The 23,094-nt window shown below is 38.1% G+C and overlaps 3 protein-coding genes across 4 annotated transcripts; 2 read left to right on the top strand and 1 right to left on the bottom strand.

The window, feature by feature from the left end:
• The first annotated feature begins 1,808 nt into the window (after positions 1 to 1,808).
• Positions 1,809 to 2,513, top strand: atoh7 (atonal bHLH transcription factor 7). The gene has a single exon (XM_063491892.1). It carries the CDS (start codon positions 1,964 to 1,966, stop codon positions 2,393 to 2,395), a length of 432 nt encoding a protein of 143 aa, XP_063347962.1. The 5' UTR covers positions 1,809 to 1,963; the 3' UTR covers positions 2,396 to 2,513.
• Positions 2,514 to 5,488: 2,975 nt separating this feature from the next.
• Positions 5,489 to 11,347, top strand: pkd2l1 (polycystic kidney disease 2-like 1). Its single transcript, XM_063492236.1, has 14 exons — positions 5,489 to 5,765; positions 5,956 to 6,069; positions 7,004 to 7,131; positions 8,643 to 8,896; positions 8,985 to 9,209; positions 9,295 to 9,523; positions 9,601 to 9,771; positions 9,867 to 10,048; positions 10,146 to 10,266; positions 10,351 to 10,446; positions 10,528 to 10,649; positions 10,742 to 10,859; positions 10,989 to 11,122; positions 11,221 to 11,347. Exons 1-14 carry the CDS (start codon positions 5,489 to 5,491, stop codon positions 11,345 to 11,347), a joined length of 2,298 nt encoding a protein of 765 aa, XP_063348306.1.
• A 1,604-nt stretch (positions 11,348 to 12,951) lies between these two features.
• On the bottom strand, positions 12,952 to 21,704 carry tial1 (TIA1 cytotoxic granule-associated RNA binding protein-like 1). 2 transcript variants are annotated; one of them, XM_063491439.1, is made up of 12 exons: positions 21,532 to 21,704; positions 21,034 to 21,130; positions 20,828 to 20,926; positions 20,626 to 20,680; positions 20,409 to 20,496; positions 18,838 to 18,913; positions 18,492 to 18,600; positions 17,147 to 17,242; positions 16,934 to 17,018; positions 16,351 to 16,474; positions 15,831 to 15,997; positions 12,952 to 15,669 (listed from the first exon to the last, which is right to left on the bottom strand). In XM_063491439.1, the coding sequence occupies exons 1-12, from the start codon at positions 21,558 to 21,560 to the stop codon at positions 15,546 to 15,548; spliced, it is 1,149 nt and encodes a 382-aa protein (XP_063347509.1). In that variant the 5' UTR covers positions 21,561 to 21,704; the 3' UTR covers positions 12,952 to 15,545. The 2 variants fall into 2 exon arrangements, with proteins under 2 accessions (XP_063347509.1, XP_063347510.1); XM_063491440.1 differs by lacking the exons at positions 20,409 to 20,496; positions 20,626 to 20,680; positions 20,828 to 20,926; positions 21,034 to 21,130; positions 21,532 to 21,704 and adding an exon at positions 19,344 to 19,418.
• Positions 21,705 to 23,094: the final 1,390 nt, after the last annotated feature.

A 23,094-nucleotide genomic window follows, 5' to 3' on the forward strand; every position in this document is an offset into this window, starting at 1 on the left:
GAAGCCCAGCAATGACTCCAATCAGGCCCTCTGGGCAACTTTGGAAATTGTGAAAGAGGGTGTCGATTTTTAACTTTTAACTGTATTTTCATAAGTTTTACTGCATTTCCTATTGATAAAGACCTCAACTGGTATTCAATAATGAACTGAAATAGTTAAGTAACAGAAAAGTTCCTGTTTTTTACTATGTACTGTAAAAATTTCTGTTTGTTAGTTGTTGTTGTTTTTTCTCCGTGGTAAAAACAACAACAAAAAGAAAATAAATACAATACAAATGAGATCTACTGTTGCACTTATTTTTCATATATTCAGACATTTGAGTCCCACTTAAGATCACAGTGAGCTGTATGTGGCTCACAGTGTATTATACTGATGGATTATTAAAATTTGGAAGTTTAATATTTGACTCCATAAGTTTTAGCTGTACTTCATCTCAAAATAGTTACCTAGAAGTACATTAAAACATGTAAGTACATTGCAAGTGTGTAAAAGTGATGAAAACATTGCTATTTTGAAGTCAAATGACATCTATGGTGTTTCAGCAGAATAAGTCTGAGTGTCGCTGGAACCTGCTGAATGACAGCGTGGGCAGATGAGAAGGACAGACAGACAAATTATTCTGTCTGTCTCATTTTCTCGGGCGACTAAACAGATCAATTATTTATATCGCATGCAGACCCAAGTACATAAAGAACATTAATGCATCCCATACACTGTCATTCATTACCAGCCAAAACACTGATAAAAAGCCTTAAAAGACAATTATAAAAGTCTGCACATCTGCATATAAACTGCCCCCCCCCCTCCCCCCCCCAAAAAAAAAAATAAATAAATAAATAATCCTCCACCGGTGCAGTAATCTTTACACCATCTTGCTCCATATTGCTTGAAAGTCATAATCCCCTGATGTGCTGTTAATGTCCCTCAGGTTACAGGCCTCACTTACACTCGCGTTGCCTCGGGCTAATCTCAGATTATGGTTCTCGTCGCACAGAGGGCAATTACATTTTAAGTGAAAGGCTTTCTCTCGATGGCTTATGTAACTTAATAATCGCTTTATAGCCAAGAGTCCATATTTAATTTATATATGAATTGGATATGTTGTAAAGACTGAATCCTGACAGTTAAAGACAACAACGTAAAAGAAACGTTAGAACGAAAAGTCTCATTTATGTACAGATTGAAAACTTCCTTTCACGCCTTTAGAGGCTGAGATATAAACTGGATTTTTATAAAATTCCTTTTAAGCAGCATTTGTGTTGAAGTTTTAGCTTCTAATACAAGAAATCTATTTTTGCATTTAACTTAATTAGAAGTCCAGCATTTATAGTTTATTAGTATGTTTTACATTAGAGCTTCTACATAACTGAGAAGTATCTACAATCTTAGCCTCTATTAGTTCGTTTGCATCGTCAGCACTGGTGAGTGGAGCTACCAGATGGTAGACTTTTGGTGTTTGTGACACATGGCTCCGAGTGAAGCCATGGCCAGATAGCCCAGCCCAAGATAATTGGAATTTCATTAAGGTTTTGTTTGTGTGTGCGCTGAGGATGTGTGTGTGTGTGTGTGTGTGTGTGTGTGTGTGTGTGTGTGTGTGTGTGTGTGTGTGTGTGTGTGTGTGTGTGTGTGTGCCTAGGAGTGGGTGTGGGTGTTTATGTGTCTGCATGGGTGTGTTTTTCTCTATGAGCAATATTGAGGGTGGGGGTGGGGCAGGGGCTCCACCTGCTGCCACCTGTTCGTCTGCTTTGTCTTATAAAAGCTGCCCCGATGTCTCCAGGATCACAGACACCTTGGTCTCTTCAGACTGAGCACTCCTTGGAGTTGCAAATACTTGAGACCCCTGCACACAGGGAAAGCCTTGGAAAAACAAATAAATCAAAGCTCTAACACAGAGAATCACTGAATCTTGAAAGTAGGAACCTCTCTGATAAATCTGATTGGTTTGAGTCTTCAATCGAAAACCATGAAGGCCCGTCGACCCAGCTGCGCCGACTCTGGATCCGAATCTTCAGAGCTGGACTCCAAGAGCCCGGAGAAGTACGAGACTGCCACGAGGCGCCGGATGGCTGCCAACGCCAGAGAGAGGAAGAGGATGCAGGGCTTGAACACAGCCTTTGATCGCTTACGTAAGGTGGTCCCACAGTGGGGCCAGGACAAGAAGCTGTCCAAGTATGAAACGCTGCAGATGGCCCTCAGCTACATCGTGGCCCTCAACCGGATCCTGACAGATGCCAGGAGGCACACTGGTCCTCACAGGCAGTGGCTGGACCTGCAGTTTGACTGCGTGCAGCCTGAAAACTACTCCTGCCTCATGAGGTACGACTCCGCTACCGGACAGGAGTATATCCACTCATCGCTCTCGTATCAGTTTGACGGGCACGAGGTGCACGCGTAAACTGCTCCATTGAGTAGATAATCAGTCATGTTGTTGGATGTGAATGACAATGTGAATCATTCTTCTCCAGTCTAGGAGACAGTAAATACATTTGTATTGCATTATTTTCATTTTGAATGACAATCAAAGAGTCTTCGGTTTCGGCTTGAAGTCTTTCATTTGTTTCATTTGTTTTCATTTGCTAGGAAACCCAGCAATGTTGAGCAAGTTTTTGTTCAGAGTATAGCAATGAAACAACTGTAGTGTCATTGCAGACCGTTAGATTGTACTGAGGATACAGGCAATGTTGTATTTTTTTTAATCGGTTAATTTGATGTGGCCCTAAAAAAGCTGTGCAATGTTTGATGGATTATGCAAAAATCACTGAGGTCTTAGATGCATAGCTGATGTCCAGATAACTAAGGTAACTATTTTCCCAAGGTGTAAATGCATGTTTGTAGATTTGAAAAAAAAAAAGTATGTTATTTTTCAACAGACTTTTTTTTAATTATAGTTTTTCATCAAAAATAAAATTATTTTGTATGAAACTTTATAAGTGTTGTTTTTATTGGTACCGCTATGAGAGGTTTTCTCATTTTACACACCGTTTATTGCTATTTAAGTTTGCAAAATATACATATGAAAAAAAGCTAATTTCTGAGTACTTCATACCAAAACTGTGACGTTTAAAGTATAACATTTCTTTCTTACTTAGAGAATTCTGGCATTTAAATGCTTATAATGTCACTTTGCGTGAGGGATTATCACTGGGAAGAAATCATTTACAGCATGGTTTGTGTTGCACATGTCAAACTCCCTGTAATAGCAATGCCTCGCTCTGCAGCCTCGGTATTAAATCATCCTTTTGTTTGAAGGTCCTGTGCTTTGAGATAAGACACTTTTACATCACGGGGTGGAAAATAGCCTTAATGTTTGTGATTAATTTGCATCATTTAGCAAATCAACTATCAAATTTACTTGATACATAAAGACTTGTCTTTTAAAAAAACAGTACAATCATTTAGTTTTGCTACAGGATAGTTTAATGTAAGCAGAGATAATCATCAGCGACTCTTACAGCCACAGGGCTACCCATCTAAATAGCCGTCATGATCATTATGATCATCATCATTATCATAAGCCACTGAAAAGTGATTATTACAGATATGAGTAAGTTTGAACAGTGGCACAAGCCGCAGCAGATTAAGGAAGCCTGCGTGCCAGATCCTACCACCGCTTCAGCAGGGGAGCAGAAATTAAACTCTATTGTGTGGCAGTGGGTGTGCGTAATCGCTCTGTTCAGAGCCAATGAAGCATGAACGCCCATAGCTGGCCCCAAACTCTATCCGCATTAAGTTGAAGACATCTACAGCAGTGCTTTAGCTGTAATGTCCAAACACTAACACATTAAACTCATCTGATTACCCTGCTGTTCTTTTGTGTAGCTGTGTTTGGATTTAAGTGCTTAAGACTATAATACAAGTGGCTGGTGCTGCGAGAGGCTTGTTATAGCACTAGCAGATGATGCAAACATTAATAAATGGAAGAGCTAAAAGTGCATAATGGAAACTATTCAGAGGCTGTAAGTGAAACTCCAATTACACTCATTAATTCAGCCACAAGTGGTGAACAGTTGGTAACAGAGAATATACTTGACATGCAATTAATTGATTTCCTTAGCAGAAGTACTCTTTTGGATGATTTGTTAATCAATAGTGACAACAATGTGCTCAGCATGGAAGTAATTGAGAGGGTGAAGCAAACTGTCTTTCAACTGCTGAATTATTCAGCCTTATTCAGCTCATGGCTGCGTGTTTTTTCTTTAATAAGACATTTCCAGCAAATTAACACGCAGGACTGTGTAGAGATTCCTACAAAAGAATGAAGTTTATCATTTACCAAAGTCCTTTATGTCATTTCGAAGGATGCGAGTGATGGGGAAGCTACTCTTATTTTGTCACCTCCGCCAAGGACGTGTTTTTGGTAGCAAGCGCGTTGTTCTTTCTGTAAACACGATAGCTCGAAAAGGTTTGAATGAATTCTGATGAAAATTTGTAGGGGTGTAGAGTGAGGTCATGTTAACAGTCCATTAAAATTTAGCTTACACCCACCCAGGGCTTCAAAGTCAGCTTAATGATTTATTGGTCAAAAATGGACAAAAAGCCTTATAACTTATAAACTAGGATTCTTACAAGTATGGTGTGTACTGTCAACATGTAGAATTTACTGTATAAAGATTTCAGATTTGACCTCTGACCTCTCATTCAAGGTCAACAAATTGAATTATAGATCAAAGTCATAATAATGCTAGAGATAGTTGAAACTATGTTTCTTACTGCCATTGTTTGTATTGTGCTATATAACACAACATTAGACCTCTGACCTCTTCTTCAGGGTCAAATACAGTTTCATATAATATCTTTAAAATGTTTCTAAAGTTCTACTGCCTTTGTTTGTATTGGCAACATTTATGATACCAGTATATATGTATTCTAAATATCACATTATAGTTTGCATTGAACTATCATCTCACATTTGACCTCTGACCTCACTTTTCCATTTCATATCTGCCTTTAGAGAGAGAATGAGCTGCCTAGTTAATCTGAAATATACTGTGGTATAATATTATATAATGATCTTGACTTATTCACAAATCAATACCTGTTATCCATTAACTACTCCTACATAATGTTTACATAATCAAACTAAACATCCGTCCACCACCCCAAAGTAAGGAGTGCCCAGAGAGTGAGCTAACTTGGTGGAGGTTTGCGCTCTCTGAGTGCTTCTTGTTTTCTAATTTAATCAAATGGAAAACCAAACAATGTTAAATGTTATTGTTCTGCATTATCCTATAAGTATCCAAACACTATAGAAACCAGTATGTCAATGCTGTGTGTTAGCAGAACACCTACTGTGCTGTTACGTCAATGTGTTTCAAAGGGTCTCAATCTCAAGACTACAACAGTAGACCAGCAGCTCCTCCCTCAACACAGCTGATGTCATCCACCTCTCCAGCAGGTGTTCAAAAGCTGCCGACACTGCTCGGCTTCACTTTCCTCTTTAATCGAAACACCAGAAGTTCCACACAGAGAAACACACGCGTCTTGCACCATGAAGACCCTGAACAATCGGGCTGAGAGCCACCTGACTGGGCAAGTGGACTCTGAGTTGGACAAAGTAGGTAATGGGGGCTGGGTGAACCAGGGCTACTGTAGCTCCCCTCCACCCTTCCCCCGGGTCACCACTGTCTTCAACCCCAAACCCCACTTCGAGGGGAACATGAATAGCCTGTACAACCTGGATACCCCGGTAACGCTCCCAGAGGACCCACCAACCAAAGATCAAAGTCTGAAGAAGAAACGAAGAGGCTGCTGCTCTTTTATCAAAGGCAAGAACACATTTGAATCTACCTCATGTTGGCATTTCTTCTTCGAATCTCAGCTGTATGAGCAGTGTAACAAGTACGAGTAAAATCAGTCGAAGCCTGGTATACTTCTGCTAGACAGACCAGCAAAAAAAACAAAAAAGCTTGTGTCATGTAATTACATATTGATGATTTAAACTTCTATTTTCTGTAGCACTGTGGGGGACAACGCTGACCGAAAACACCTCTGACAACAGAGAGCAGTTTATCCGAACCACGCTGCGGGAGCTGCTGGTCTATGTCTTTTTCCTGGTGGACATATGCCTCCGTGAGTACTCCACATCAACATTTCTGTTCATCGCTGATCTCAAAAGTTTTGACTGAGTGTTCAACATGCTTAATGAATGCTTAATGTTCAACAACCTGGTCAAAAACTTTAATCCCTTCTTCCTGTCCATGCTTAATCTTATGATATGAAAAATGTTTTCCTACATTTACAAAAAGAAGTTATTCAGACACGTTTTTACTTACCAAAAAATATCCTGTATTTAATTTGCATAATGTTGTCATGGAAATATGGGATACACATCCAAACACATCTAAAAAGCCTGTGCTTCACACACTATGGATTCATAATGTGACTGAGGGGATAGAAAAGATTTAAACTGTGAGTGTGATGAGCACTAAATTCATTACAGTCGATTATGTGATGTTGCTTAATGCTTCTCTATTAATCACCTTATGTCTACTTTCAAACACTGTATTTGCATTACTGATCACTTTAAAGTGCTCACTGTTTGACAGGCTGTTAGGGCACTTTGGACTGTTGATTTAACATTAAAAGTATCCCCGTTGCTTTAATGACTTCTACAAAATAGCCTTCCCATTTTTCTTTCCCAAAAGCCATTGTCCAGCTAGGAGTGAAAGGGATGTGCCTTTTAGCGATAAGAGCTTTTAGCCTCATCCTTTGTCTGGGTTAGATTTACACTGTTTGACGAGGCTATTTGCGTCAGGGCAGCATGCTCCCTCTTCAAACAAATTACGGCCTCTCATCTGGATCTGTTTGATAGCTAAAGCGATGTAAAAACAAAGCAAAAAAAAAAAAAAAAAGCCAAACAACAAGTCTTCAATGCAGGTTTGCGTGTCAGCATTCGAGTCTTATCTCAGAAAACTGAATGGAGCAACATTCAGAGCTGAGCCTGACCAAAGCCAGATAGGAACCAATGACCAGGCATTAACGATGTGATTATGTTGTCTTTCAGTGACATATGGAATGACCAGCTCAAGCGCCTACTATTACACTAACGCCATGACGAACCTGTTTGTGAATACACCCAGTAGCAGTGGGGTTACGTTTCAGTCTATTGGCTCCATGGCTGACTTCTGGACTGTAAGTTTTCCTACACGTTCATTTTTCCCATGGTAGTGATTTTTGTGACACTAAATGTTTCTTTCATCAACATTTTTTTTCATTTCCTTCAAAGCTGAGATGTTCTCAGAAATTTAAGGAACTATATGATTAATTTAACGAACATGTATATTAGTGCCTGAACTCAAATGGAAACATCATAAAAACAATTATAAAAACGGATTATTCCTTAAGTACGATATGTTCTTCCCTGCATTACCATATCACTTAAAATGACCAAGCAGTGATGTTTATGTTACTGGTTCTTTCATATCTTATGCCACATGGTCAGGATTTTAGCAATACTGTTAATTGTTACTGATATGTTTATTAGTACATGCAGGAACATAAAAATATGTCCCTCCAACCCCATAAGGAAATGAGTAGTTGTTTTACTAGGCCTAAAAATAAGAAGCTTGGTTTCCAGTGATCCTGCCTGGTAAGTTTCAGACCTAGTTTCAGACTTAAACACATCAGCTCTCCTTACTTATAATTGGTAACAAATAATAAAACTCAAAAATTTAAATCTATGCAACATTTGAGTCAGTCTTTTGAATTGTATCGTCACTTTGACTGCAAGCTGCAGCAATATTGACAGATCATTCCAGGCCATGTTCACATAAATTGAAACAATAAGTGTGAGGCATCTTCTGCTATCAAATTGTGCCCTGGCCTGGAAATCCACAGGAGATCGGTTATCATTATGAAAACTGGGAAAAGCTTTTAATATCAGTTGTTTAATTTACTGACACAGTGACACTGATATAGCTACATATCATGCTGCACCCTTCAGAAACATGCAAAATAAAAAAAAATGCATGAATTGTATCAAGGTTACCAAAGTGTCAGAGATCGTCTATTGTCTAGAACTATCAGTAGGAGAAGCCTATATGATAGCCTTCCCAAGTAAATGCACTCACAAGATTTTCAGAAAACGTAACCTCTATCATTGACCCTAACCTTGAAGTTAGGTTCAGTGATATCCAGTTCAATTTTATTTTATTTATATAGCGCCAAGTAACAACAACAGTCACCTCAAGGTACTTTATATTATAAGGTAAGGTCCCTATATCAATACAGAGAAAACACCAACAATCAGACGACCCAAGCACTTGTTGACTGTGGAAAGGAAAAAGTCTCTTTCAACAGGAAGACAGCTCTGGCAGAACCAGGCTCAGGGAGGGAGACAGGAAAAAGATACACTGTGTAAATGAGCCAGAGATTAACTTAATTATCGAAACTTTTGTCCTGATTTTTTGTAGATGTGTTTTTTTTTAGTCGATGGTATCAATTTGAAAATCCTACGTCGGCTCAATTTTGAGTTATTGGGTTTACAAAGTTGGGTGTCCACACCACCTGACGCTTGCCTACCAGTCTATTTCCCCCTTTGCCTGCAGGGTGACAGCAATACCCCAAACCTTTCAGGCTGAGGGGTAAAAATCACTAAGAACACAAAGAAAGGTACAAATCAAACTCTTTCTTTTTATGAATAGTTTGCCCAGGGCCCACTGTTGAACGGACTCTACTGGACAACGTGGTACAATAACCAGCCCTTGGAAAGCGGAAACACGTCTTTCATCTACTATGAGAACATGCTGCTGGGTGTCCCCAGGATGAGGCAGATCAAGATCAAGAACAACTCCTGCACTGTCTACAGTGACTTCAAAAATGGGATCAAAGGCTGTTTCGCTGTTTACACTAACCAGAAGGAAGACGAGCAGAGCTTCGGCCTCATCAACGGCTCTGCGTAATTCACTCACTGTTTTCTTACTGACATACAAAGAAGTGCAGAAGCACAATTTAGTGTTCTAAGTATTTGTGTTTTTCCGCTGCAGCTGGACCTACCACACAGAGAAAGAGATAAAGGGTTCCTCTTACTGGGGCTTGGTGGCCACCTACAGTGGAGCAGGATACTATCAAGACCTGAGTCGCACACAAGAGGAGAGCGCCAACATACTGACAGAGCTACAGAACAACCTTTGGCTGGACAGAGGAACCAGAGCAGTCTTCATCGACTTCTCCACTTACAACGCGAACATCAACTTGTTCTGCGTCATCACGTAAGGAGCATTACTGCCCATTGCACCATTACCCACCTGCTGATACCCATCCAGTGGTTGACCAAAGTGTCTTCTGCTTCTTCAGGTTGGTGGTTGAATTCCCAGCGACCGGTGGAGCAATCCCTTCCTACCAGATCCGAACAGTCAAACTGATTCGCTACATAACGACCTGGGACTACTTCATCCTAGGCTGCGAGTTGCTCTTCTGTGTATTCATCTTCTACTACATTGTGGAGGAGATTCTTGAGCTGAAAATACACAAGTTCTCCTATTTCAATAGCATCTGGAACATACTAGACATTGTTGTCATATTGGTAAGAAAAGATGTTTCAAACATGTCATTTTATCAGATTTTTCATGTCCTTCTAAAAACTAACAACCTTCTTCACAGCTTGCCATCGTTGCCATCATATTCAATGTATTTCGGACCATCAAAGTGGACAGCTTGCTTGGGAATCTGCTGAAAAATCCTAACATCTATCCAGATTTTGAATTTCTGGCATTCTGGCAAACCCAGTATAACAACATGAACGCGGTTAACCTGTTTTTCGCATGGATCAAGGTAAAGAACTGACACCTTTCAGTCCAACATATTGCTTGTGCGATTTTGCTTTGGTGTCTCTCCAGAGAATGTGTGCTTTCTTCTCGTCCTTGTAGATTTTTAAGTACATCAGTTTCAGTAAGACCATGAATCAGCTGTCCTCCACACTGGGCCGATGTGCCAAAGACATCTTCGGATTCGCCATCATGTTCTTCATCGTGTTCTTTGCTTATGCTCAACTCGGATATTTGCTCTTTGGAATGCAGGTTCAAACATTCAGCACTTTTGTAAAGTGCATGTAAGTCGTGTTTAAAAACATTGGCAGGATGAAGGGTTTTAATTGTAATGAGCATCAGTTGATTAGTAGTTCTTTACAATTTTTATCCACCCCACAGCTTTACACAGTTCCGAATTATTCTTGGAGACTTTGATTTTGATGCCATCGACAGCGCTAACAGAGTCCTTGGGCCGATCTACTTTGTCACTTATGTGTTTTTTGTTTTCTTTGTTCTGCTGGTAAGTCATGGTTCTGCACGTGATAACTGATAATAAAAGCATCTGATCTGAGAAGTCACATTATCTTGTGTATTTTTCCCTCAGAACATGTTCCTGGCCATCATAAATGATACATATGCAGAGGTGAAGCAGGAGCTCTCTGAAAAAGATGAACTACAAATTACTGACATTTTTAAACAGGTAAAAGCTAATTCAAGGAAATTGACACAAAACTAGACATATTTATGGATGATGTTTTACCAGACTTTTCTTGTAAATCAGAGCTACATGAAGACATTTATGAAGCTGAAGCTTAAAAAAGAGAAAATATCGGATGTTCAGAAAGTTCTACACTCTGGATCTGGAGATCTTGAATTTCAGGACTTCAGAGAAACTCTTAAAGAGTAAGTGACAAAATATCAAAAAGGAACACAAAAAGGAACACTTGATTATTTTACTATTAAACCTGAGAATCACCTCTGTGATGATTTTGAAGGATGGGACATGGCGATCAAGAAATAACTGCAGCCTTCTCCAAGTTTGACCGCGACGGGAACAAAATTCTAGATAAAGACGAACAAAGGTGGATGAAAGCTGAGCTGGAGCAAAAGAGGGTTTGTGCACTTTAAAAGATCAATATGACTATGTTCTTTCATATTTATACATTTTTTTTTCCGATCATTTCTTATTTTGATTGCCGATTAACAAAATAAATGTTTCTTATGCTTTTGCGTTTTTGTCAGGAGGCTCTCAGTGCCGAAATCAACAATCTCGGAATGAACTATCAGATGGAATTACACGAGAAGCCTCCTGTCAAATCCAACGAGCACAAGAGCAATTCTAGTCAAACCTTTGTGGAGCGGGAACATTTCTTGAGGTGGGACAAATTTTAAACTTAACCTGGGAATGCACTTATCTCATTCTCCTAACCAGAGTAATACATTTAACTGAATTACCTTTCTATTGCCACGAAAGTCTGGCCAAACAGGTTCTTCACCTTGAAAGCTCCATGGCAGGCATTGCGTCCCAGACTGAGCTGATTATGGAGAAACTGGGATTACAAGGGAAAGCTAAAGACGCTGCAACAGCAAAGAAACCGTGACCAGTAACGATGTGAGCAAACATCACTTGTAAACAGCGAGATTACATGTTAGACATCTTAAACAGCTTCAGAAGAGTACATTCAAGCTACCAACTGTGTTGTAGTATCTAGAAAATGAGAGTAGACTTTCTTGGTTGCAGTCTTACAAACACAGAATGATTAATTTTAAATTGCCCTTATCCAGAAGGATGAAACTGCCTCAAATGGTCATGACTTCGGTCAGTGAGGACAGCACAACAGATGCCAGAGATGTCATCCCGAAGGCAAGCAGTACACAGCTCCACCAGCAAGTGATGTATGTAATTAACCTCTGAGGAAAACAACTGGATAAAAACTTCCTAATATACATGCTAAATAAAGTACTGACAATACGACATTTGAATATTGAAAGAACAGAAATCTCATGCAGATATGTAAATTGTATAAATAATATTTTGTCTACTAGCTGACTACACAGTTTAAGTATATATATATATAAAATGTTATGTTATGTTACGCATTAGTGTTGTGTAATACAATATATTTAAATAGAGAAGTTGTGCAATATAATCCAATACTGGGCAATACATATATCAACTAAATTCCAAGTGAATACTTTGCTTTAATCTATTGATGACTGTTCACATTCGCTTACATTTGCTCAATATCTATTGGCCAATTTTATAGTTTATATGGTTTGGCGAAATGGCTCAAAAATTTTTCAACACCATGCCAAGGTGTAATAATCATACTCATCACATTGGGATGCACTCACTACGAAATGATACCAGTGTTTGAAATCTTGCAACAATTCTTTTCTCAATTTTTGTTTCAGTGAAACCAAAATCTTTAAGCTCTCACAACATCTTTAAAGAAAGATCAATTTAAACATACAAAATGAATAAAACTTAATACACAACAAATTTATTAGACCACCACCAAATGTGAGCTTTATACCACAGCTGTCTTAAAATACCAGGGCAGGTAATAACAAAACTATGTTTACGTTTTTGTGATGGTTAACTCACCAAAATAATATTAAAATATAATTATTGTTGTCCGTGAATTTTCCATGAATGTACCATTTTCCAAGAAAAGTAGTAAAACACATTGTTTTTGATTAAGTTGCGAAATTAGTTAGTGGTTCAATGTTGTTTGATTTTTTTCTGATTAGTCCAGTGTGTTGGTTCAAATTTGGGTATAAAAATGTGAATTCAATGATTTTTGGTTCTAAACAAGTTTTGATAGATTTGTATTTTCTTGTTTTACGAGAGGTTTAATACATGTGTTAAGTATTATAAAAACCATAACATAACTGAGACATCAAACAAACAATAGCTAATGTCATCATTATCTGCTGATAGGACACTAGCAGTCAAAAGTGAGTGCTGGCAGATACCAAACCTATTCCTGTTAAAAATGGAAAAATAAGTCTATTATCCAAGTACAGTAAACACTAAAAAGGGCAGAAAGATTTTGAGCAAATGTGTGAAACGTGTTATCTTCTATATTAACCTAAAGTTTAATAATTGTCATTTACTGTGTCTGGTAGGCAGTGAATATATGGTTTCCTGCAGCAGCATTTATTAGTCCTCAATAAATGTACCGAACATTCAAAGGTTCAAAGGTTTCTTTATTTGAAGTGACTTTGTTGAGTTTTTCCATTAAATGTGAAATCGATTCAATCCTTTATTATTATATAAACATCACTTCTGTTGTTCAATTTATGTGTATAATGGTCAAAAAAAAAAAAAAAAAAAAGCAAATCGTCATTACATTCAATAGTTTAAGCAACAAATATATTACATGTCATTAGCGTGCAGTTCAAGTTGATACATCACCTGCTTCCTGCTACATCCTGAAAATGGCACACAAACTTAAAATGAGGAAAAATCAAAAGGAAGATAATTTAGATTTAAAATGGAGCATCTTTAAATAACAAATTCAGAATTTACCAACAAATCAATTAAGGCTCATTCACAAACTATATTGCTTAAATTTAATGATGGAGATTAACTTTGTAACATTCTACCTACAGTATGTACATCAGTTTAAGTTTTGAGGATTTGTGATCAAGGTTTGTATTTACACTCTAGACAAACAAGACCCTGTTTAATTCAATGAAAACCCCAGTGCGAATGAAAAAAACCAAAATCGGTATCAGGTTTGTTGGCTAGCACTACAGAATGAGCAGGTAGCAAACAGGGAGTGTGATATTCTGTACAAATGGCACAAACACAAATAAAATCCAAAATGGCAGGATGTTTGTGAGAAATCCTTCTGTCGTAATTTATGATTTACCCGAGACGTGTCAATATTCTTTAAACCGAAAACTCAGAATGTGTAAGGGGAAGTTTCTGCCACATTAACAAAACAGTGATACGTGCACTTAGGAGACCCTCCGCTTTCAAAATAAAAGTAAAATAATTCTTTATGACCCTAAAACATTTGAGCTTTTCTTTATGCTAGTGGGTAACTAAACCATAATATTTGAATTATGCAATAAAACTAGGGCTGGTTATAGTACAAAATTCACTCTACAACTCTATGCAGAAAATTCAAAGCCACTGGAAAGAAGTGGTTTTAAATGATGGCGTTAACACGGAGGAAGAATCGGACAAAAACGTTTAAGAGTCAGCATTCCTCTAGGAAACCAGCCCCAGAATCAGCACAGCAGGGTTTGTTACCTTTACAAAGTTTGGGGGCTTAAGCAGTTTTTACAATACTTTCTATATACAGAGACTGGGTGCTGCAGCCGTTCCTTTGAGACATTATGAATTAGTCCATCTTGGCTGCAGTACGGAGTAAACTAAAATTCACTGAAGTCTGGAAATCAGATTTAAAAAACAAAAATGACAACAACAAAAAACATTAAAATTCTAATAATTTTTTGCTTTTAGACCTGTGTAGGTGAAATCTTCTTGGTACACCATCCCATTTCCCACCCGAATCTCCTTTAAAGCCACAGTTGTTTGTACAAAGAGTTTCTTCACATATAATGGAAAGGTAAACTACCATTTCAGGGCCTCTATTCACAAAGCATTTTTGACTTAAAACATTAAAACAGGACTAAAAGTCTGGATATTTTATTCCCTGAAGGTCCAGACCAATGTTGAGTGGGTCATTCTTGCGGCTCAGTGCAGTGTAGCACAAATCCATGAAGGATTTACCAGCTCGATCAGTTAAGCACTATCATGAACTCGCGTGAAGGCTTGTTTTACGCCCTAAAATGACAAGCACGACCAGAAAATAAACTTTCAACCTAAAAAAAAAAAATATTTCCATAGTTTGGTTTTTAAATATTAATGTTGGTATGTTTGAGGTTTTCACGGTTTTTAATCCTCATGAGCTGATGGATTAAAAAAAATAATAATAATAGTGGCATTTAAAAAGTGTGCGCTATGTTACACGTACATTTTCTCTAAGGCCCTTTTGTTTTGTAAAATATGAAAGAATTTGTACTAAATTGATGTTTTAATGGGTTGGCCCACTGGTCAACCTGTTAAATGTGTGATGAAAGGAAAGGCATCGTAAGTTCTGTCTCTGTGCCAAGATCTCTACCCTGTAGGCATGAATCCTCGATGTTTCACATGGTCTAGCACTCAAAAGGACGGCGTGTCCTTAAACACGTACTCAGACAAAAACAGTTGGTTTGGCTTTACTTGAGAAGCCCAAGAGCACTTTTTTTTCCCTCTTTTAAAACAGAATTAGGAATAATAATGAAACAAACTTTTTTTTTTTTTTTTAATGTTCTGAGTTTAATTGACTATGATTAAAATCATACACTCTACACCCAAAGCGAATACACACCTGTACAATATTACCTAGATTTCAAAAGATTCAAAACTTTATCAGTAACAGCATTATTGCGTGAATTGAAAGGGTATTTCCTCTGATGAAGAAAAGCAAATATTATATAAACACATTTACTATAAAGGAAATATATACCATTCATTTTTAACTTTGCATGAGAGCAAATACCATACTGCTGTACTCAGAAGTAACACAATTACTGTTAGACAGTACAGCTCTGATCATCTGACCTTTATGTAATATTGCACAGGGGTGTGCTCCCTTCTGTTGTATACTGTAATTGTGTAGGAGCAACTATTAGCTAGAAAGGCTTTGTGAATACGGCCCCGCCCTTCTTTTATCACAGCAGCTGTCCAAATGTAAGAGTGCTGTGTCGCCTTGGTATTACATTGAGGTTAGGGCCTTCTTACTGCGTTTGGTAGCCAGCCATGCCGAAGTTGGCCAGGCTGGACATGACTGTACCAGGCGGGGCTGCGGCCTGGGCTGATGGAGATCCAAAGCCTCCCATCCAGGCTGTTGACTGGGACTGCCTGAAAGGATAACAGTTACCCAGTTAGTGCAAATATGGACAAAAATATCAAGTGTGCTGTAAAACAAATCAAAGAGACAGTTCTTCTCCTTACTTAAAATATAATAAGTGGTGTTTAAGTGAAACAGTGTAGTTATACGAAATATCAAAAGTCAAACTCACTCTACTCCAAAACCTTGCTGGTTCCATGTCTGGCCATACATGTTGTAAGAGGGCATTTGCCACCCATTGGTCACATACTGCCCATACTGCTGCTGCTGCTGCTGCTGCTGCTGCTGCTGCGGATTCCCGTAGACCTGGTTCCACTGTCCCCACTGACTGTAATCAACCTGAAGGACACCAGATGACAGAAAAGTGAGTAAATATACAATCTCTTACCTGTTTATTTAACAGCAAAAATAATACTACAAGAAAAATACGACACTAGAAACCTTTTGATGAGTAAATTTCAATGTAATTTCTTCTTCCTATTTTGTGTCATTTTTTATATATTCTGGCTTAAAAACAAGATTATTTTAAGAGTGGCCAAAGTCACGAGTTTCAGGGTGTTTTTGTGGTTTGGAAGTTAAGACATCAATAAACTACATTCTGATTCTAGTGTGACTAGTGTGTAGTCATTCCTACCAATTTTGACATATAAAATGCACATTTTAACATCACTTATGTCACACGTTCTCTCTACCTGCTGTGGACTTTTTGCCATGTCGGGTGATTCTTTGCCCCAGAAGCACTTCACTACGTGTCCTTCAATGACTGTGCCATTTACTGAAACAATGGCATGGGCAGCACTGTCATGGGAGGAAAACCTTCAAAGCAAAAGAGTAGATTGAAAGTCAGATTTTCTACCAGACAAATCACAGGGAGAGTTAACTTTCATACTGCTGAGACCATATTTGATATCATATTACAAAAAGAACCAAATTTCCTGTTAAGCTTGGATGGAGTTTAAAATGAAAATAAATAATTTAAGCCCTATACTTAACATTAAGACAGGGACATGTTTACCAGCATGTTAAATAACTTCCTTTAATAACACCGCATGCACATCGAAACTAAAAAACTTTAGAAATGCTTTGGAAAACTGCAATGGGACAACAATGTGGAGATATTTTTCTCTCTTATCCAGAGTTCTACAAGCAGGAACGCTGAATAAACATAACAGCAACTATCGCTGACATTGAATAAGGTATAAATGGTCTCTGACTCATGCAGTGTGCTTGTATTGACACCTAGAGGCCAAATGCTGCAACAGAATCAAGTATTACCTGATGAAAGAATATCCTTTCTCCGGGAAAACCCGGACTTCCATTATCTGACCGAATGGTGAGAAGGTCTGTCGCATTAGATGTTCTGGATAAGATAAACAAGAGTTCAAAAAAAGGGTTTACAAGGTTAGTTCATTGGAGGCAACTTATAAAGTTATTATTACAATGTGACTGGAGGGTGCAACAATGGCATCTATAGAATGTGACACTTGCCTGATAGCCCTGATTGGATCCCTCCACAGTACACGGTGCAGTTCTGTGGACTGGATTGATTCACTACGTCATCAAACCTCAGCTGCTTTGAACCATCTGAAATAAAAACAGATTATTTTTAAATAGATGATTATAATTTACACATTTAGTTCATGCTGATAATAAAATCCAAATCAAATGCGCAATTCATGCGCATAAAAGCGCTGCAATTTTTTTTTATCAAACTACACCCAAATGTGACACATGAAAAGGTGAAAGCGAAGATAAAAGTGAAGTGAAAGAATTTATTCTTAAGAGAGTTTCTTCTATATTTAAATACAACATCAAAATGCGTTAATAACAGACTCTTTGGCTGCTTTATTAGGTACACCTGTTCAACTGCTCGATAATGCAAATATCTAATCAGTCAATCACATGGTAGCTACTCAATGCATTTGAGTAAACCAAGCATCAGAATGGGGAATAAAATATATTTATGTGACTTTGAACATGGCATGTTTGTTTGTCCCAGACAAGCTGGTCTGAGTTTCCATCTACTGGAATTTTCCCAAAGCCATCTCGAGTGTTTACAGAGATAAGTCTAAAAAAAACCCCAAAATATCCAATGACTGTCATTTGTCTGAGCAAAAATGCAACAGTAACTCATTTAACTACTCATTGTAATCAAGGTTTGCAGAAGAGCGTCCGTGAACGCACCACCTTCAACTAGATGGGCTACAGCAGCATTGGATGACATTCCTGTCAGCTACAATTCACACAGCAACACCAAAAACCAGAAAATAGAAGATTGGGCTGTTTCCCAATCTGATTAATCTCAATATCTGCAGCAGCATTCAGACGGTAGGGTCACAATTTGGTGTGAAACATGAATGCTTGGATCTACGGAAGAGGATTAGGGCCACTGAAAAAAAAAAGAAAAAAAAGTGGGCATGTCTTTTTTTTCTTCTTTTTCAGAATTTTGAGATTAAAGTCAGAATTATTCTTTCTCAGAATTCTGGAAAAGAAGAAAAAAAAAAAAGAGACATGCTCACTTTTTTTTTTCCAGTGGCCCTAATCCTCTTCCGTATGGATCCCTCCTGAGTTAGAACAACAAAGCTTATCATATCTTATGTGGTAGAACGGGAGATTCACATCATGGATTCAAGCTAACAAATCTGCAGCAACCATGTGATGCTATCACATGAATATGGACCAAAATGCTTCAGGCACTTTGTTGATGCCATTAAGAACTCGGGCAGAGGGGAAAAGGGGGTCCAACCCAATACTAGCAAGGTATAACTATTGAAGTGGCCAGTTAGTTTGTAATCATAGCACCTGCCAAAACTGGACATCTGACAATACTCACTGTCCTGAGTGCTCTTAGGAGCTGGAGGTTTACGTGTAGCCCAGTTAGTCCTGATTTGGCGCCCTCCGAGCCACTGTCCCGACATGTTAATAATGGCATTCTCCGCATCCTGCAAACCAAACGATTACTCATGGATTTGATAGATTTATAAAACTCATTTGTGGCCATGCATGACTCTTTTTAATTTTAAAATAGTAACTGAAACTGGTGATTAAAATAGGAAACTAGATGCTTGTAGTTAGGATAAGACTAACTATTAATAATTGAGTTTTGAGTGTATTCAAGTAGGATAAGAAACAGAAAATAGAAATAACCTTCAGTCTGTGTTCTCGCACTGGAGCCTTACCAGTTTGTTGTAGAAGGACACAAATCCATACCCCTTTGATTTGCCTGTCGTCATGTCCTTCACAACTCGGGCATCCCTGGAAGGAGAAATGAGAACAACTTCAGCGCACTTTGAAGTTTAAATCTTCTACACTAAAACAAAAAAAAGGAACCACGCAAAACACAATGAACTGTGAATCCTCTACTCTGTCCTACATTAAGCTAAATTAGCTATCATGACCTTGTACTGACTCGTAATATAACTTCAAAGCAACACTTGAAAAACAAGTACAAATACATGCAGCCTACAGTACTGTCTTTAAATCATTTCTGACGTATTAATGGATCTTTACCACTAGAGCACCACTGTTTGCTCAGTCCTCACAACAGTAGGCTACAGATTTAAAAATCACAAAGCAAATGGCTATGGATTACCATGCATTCTTATAAGCTGCTGTTCGTACTCTTACTACAGACAGAAATAAATAGAAAATATCAAAAAGAGAAAAAAGGAATTAAACGGCATACATGGCCTGTTAACAGATTTCTTTATTTTTCCTGGTCAATTCTTTACCACCAATATGGAGTATGGAGTTTGGGGAGCTGCAAATTTTGAGAAATTGACATTTTCAGAATTTTTGGAAGAGGATCATGGCACTACAAACAACACTATGCAAATCAAAAATAAGACAAAAAACACAGATTTAGAGGAAGACATTTTGTACTGGAATTTGTTAATCTAAGCTAGGTCATGTTAATACATGGCATCTACAAATAAAGACATATGGAAAGAATGGAATAAATAGAGAAAAAAACTACATCTGAGTCTCCAGAGTGCACAGTTCCTTGCTGTTAGCCTTCAAGCTCCTGTCCAATCCTATGAGCATTTCTGTAAAATAACCAAAGTGCTATTACTCCATTGAGACTCAAAACTAAAAGCTGTTCAGGTACATATACACAGCTTACATTTTGCTAACATACTGTACAGTTTACTTACCACACCCTACATATGCATAAAAAAACTGACAGTTCAGTCATAAAAATAAAGACATAATAGACCGACCACATTGTCAATGCAAATGTGTCGCCACTCTATATCTAAAAACAACAACGACATGATTTTAAAGGTATAAGTTACTCCATGTTTAAGTAGGTTTACATGCATCGATGTGGGGCCTTTTCTACTCAATGTAAGCAATACTCTTTGTGACCATAAAGGGCTATTCTATTCTATTCTATTCTATTCCATTCTATTCTAGTGTTAATCCTTTCCTGTTACACATTCATTATGTTGTCTGGTTCGTTTTTCTCTCCAAAAGGTGTGCACAAAGCGCCAATTTGCAGTCCTTGACAATCAAGCATATAATTGTCTTTCATCCAAAAGGATTACATCAGAAATGCAGGCCTCATTGTGTAATGCAACTTTCTGTTTCACCTTTACAACCTATAAAACCTGTTTCTCAACCGACTGGGAGGAAGAAAAAAAAATATCAGTGGTTGCACTGAAACATATTGTATTACACATAAGACAAGTAGAAAAAAAATACACACACACACAAACACTCTCACACTCACACACACGTAAAAACTTACGATATTTTCCCAAATGGTGCAAACGCAACCCTGACATCCTCAGTAGTAATCTCTGGATTCAAATCACCCACAAAAACATGGAAGTGATCTAGTACAAAAGAAAACATGGACATAGTAAACAAACTATTTGCTAATCCCCAGTAGACTCTGATTCCAGCAGAGTGTACGTGCGTTTGTGTGCGTGGTGGTATGGGGGAATCAATAAGTGATCACTCACTGGATGTGTCTTTCTTCTGGCTACTTGGAGTAGTGGCCCAGTTTACTTTAACCTCCTGAAAACATAATTCACAGACAGCACTTAAAACTGTGAAGAAGAATCAGGAAAACAATGTTGTATGATATTCAAGGATGAGAGGCATTAACACAACAAATAAACTTAATAACTTTGCATATAATTTTTTAGAGCAGCTATGTCCTACCTTTCCTAATATCTTCCTCCCATTCATGGCTGCAAGGGCTGCAGCAGCATCTCTGTGTTCAAAGAACTCCACAAAGCAATAGGGATCATTGCTCGTGTGCTGTAAGGATAAGGTCAGACACAACAGATTAACAGTGTGGCTCAACTAAAACTACAACTAGGTGAAAATGTAGAAAACAAGATAACCCAGCAACCTTAGCTGCTTACCTCTGTGATCATTTTACAGCTTTTGCATGGTCCTATCTGGGTGAAGAGTTGCAGGATCAGAATTTCTGTTACATCCCTGGAGAGGTTTCCCACATACCTAGTGGAGGAAAAATAAAAAGAAGTCCACTTACTCCTGGAAACGAGCTACAGCTATATTTACTTTGAAAAAGTGACGCACGGGTACTTCGTTTCTGGTGTTACAGTATCATTGGTGAGTTTTTTATTATGAGTTTTTGAAGTGAAGTTCCTTACAGTAGTCTGTTTTTAACGATGTTAGTAACATCTAACAGACAGTTGTTAACACTTATATATAACTCGCATATACTTATTAATTAACTCTTATGTCAATTAACCTGACAGTAGCGGATCATAAACGCTAAATGTTTATGTCGTCCAATTGTTTGTGAAAACAACGGGTAGCTAATTTAGCCACCGAATACCGACGATAGCGAAACTAATGACACGCAACGTTACTGCTGGACACGGAAAACTACTTACAGGGTTCTGGGGTGGGTTTCGTCGTCCATAGTCGATGCTGAGAGTAACCAGGGAAGAAAACGCCACTTACTAGCTAGTTCTAGCTGGTATTAACTGGCAATTAGAAACCACAACTAGCTAACTAGCTTAGAAGCTAGCTAACCGGGCGCCAGGGCATACGTCACACTGTGAGAGTCCAGAGTACGTACGTACGTGTGCAGGAAGAGACCCGTCACATAAGGTTGAAGTAATAAAAGGTTTTTTGCGTTCTTAATTGTAAAAAATTGAAAATTTCTTAAAGACCGTTACTTCCGAATGACACCGTTTTTTTTTAATTAACTGTAAAAAGCCAAAAGAGCAAACCTAATGTGTACTTATTTTATTCATTTTGGCAAAGGAAGCTGTATACGAAACTCTTATTTTGAAGTGCAATGCAAAGGTACGCTTGTTTTCAATGCCGAGATTTGACGGCTCAAGGCAGTGGCGCGAAGCACCAGGACCTTTCTCGAATCTGAGCTCATATGTCACTGTGAAGAAATTTCCCGTTTGACTTGTACATTCATGCTTTATTAACAAACTCTTTTAAATGCTTAGTCACAACAAGGCAGTGGTTGTGGAGTGGGGGATGGAAGGAAATTATATGTCAAAGTATATGTTAAAAAAAAAAGTTGAATAACAAGATTGTTGAGTTTATTGCCTGAACTGTTGTGATAACCCTGGGTGTACAGAACCAAAGAATTGTACTCTTTTTTTTATACTAGCCAAAGACATTGTTTGTTTTGTTTTTTTCTTCCCCCCCCCTCATTTTTATTTTTTCCTTGTGGTTTAAACTTGGCGCATGGTGGGCGCTTTTATTTTGAAGGACTTTTATTAAAGGACAAATGTGTAAAAAATTATCCCCTGTCATTCTTAAGTCTACTAGTAATTTTCCATAAAAAAAGACTTTAGTTACTCTCACTCTTTAATGTTACTGGCTCTAATTTGTGTTGCGCAACCGTGATATTTTTACAGCCATAAGAAGCCGCTTGAGGTGGATTAAGAAAAGCGTGGCGATGGGTAATTAACGGTGATATAATTGACAGGCTTGCAAAATTTAAAGTTGGCTTCCCCTCCTTGCAGGCAGATATCCATTTAAAACGAATTGCTCCCATAAGCTACTTAATACACATATTTTATTACTGTCAATCACGTGTGTATTTTCTGGTGTGCCAAAATGCAAATATTAGATGTCGTTGCCTGCAATGTCCAAAATATCAAACACCTTTAAAAATCCATGTGTCGAACCTTTGTGACACTGTTAAGCCCACGAGATCAAAGGTTTGCTGCACTGGTGTTTTCCTTGTAGTACAGGGCAGAATTGGAGTAGTCCTTTGATTAAGAAAGATCAGTCATTAGACGTGTCACTGTGCCCACACTTATCACACCACCAGTTACATAATTGTGCACCAAATCAATGCAAACCCAGACTGAGTTCCCTTGGACAGCATTTATCATGTGGGAGTCTGAGTACATCTATTTGGAGAACATCTTTTTAAGCAAACACTTTGGGATTCCCTTGTCTTGGAAAATGGTTCAGGGGCAAGG

The sequence above is a fragment of the Pelmatolapia mariae genome, linkage group LG13, assembly GCF_036321145.2.
Source record: "Pelmatolapia mariae isolate MD_Pm_ZW linkage group LG13, Pm_UMD_F_2, whole genome shotgun sequence".
In the NCBI taxonomy this organism is placed as follows: domain Eukaryota; kingdom Metazoa; phylum Chordata; class Actinopteri; order Cichliformes; family Cichlidae; genus Pelmatolapia; species Pelmatolapia mariae.

Coding starts and splice junctions, on each gene's coding strand:
- atoh7 (XM_063491892.1), top strand. CDS start 1,964: ATGAAGGCCCGTCGACCCAGCTGCGCCGACTCTGGATCCGAATCTTCA.
- pkd2l1 (XM_063492236.1), top strand. CDS start 5,489: ATGAAGACCCTGAACAATCGGGCTGAGAGCCACCTGACTGGGCAAGTG. Junction 10,447..10,527: donor TTACTGACATTTTTAAACAG/GTAAAAGCTAAT, acceptor CTTGTAAATCAG/AGCTACATGAAGACATTTAT. Junction 10,650..10,741: donor TTCAGAGAAACTCTTAAAGA/GTAAGTGACAAA, acceptor ATGATTTTGAAG/GATGGGACATGGCGATCAAG.
- tial1 (XM_063491439.1), bottom strand. CDS start 21,560: ATGGACGACGAAACCCACCCCAGAACCCT. Junction 17,243..18,491: donor TCCTAAGAGCACTCAGGACA/GTGAGTATTGTC, acceptor TTTTTATTTCAG/ATGGTTCAAAGCAGCTGAGG. Junction 15,670..15,830: donor CAGCAAGGTTTTGGAGTAGA/GTGAGTTTGACT, acceptor TTATCCTTTCAG/GCAGTCCCAGTCAACAGCCT.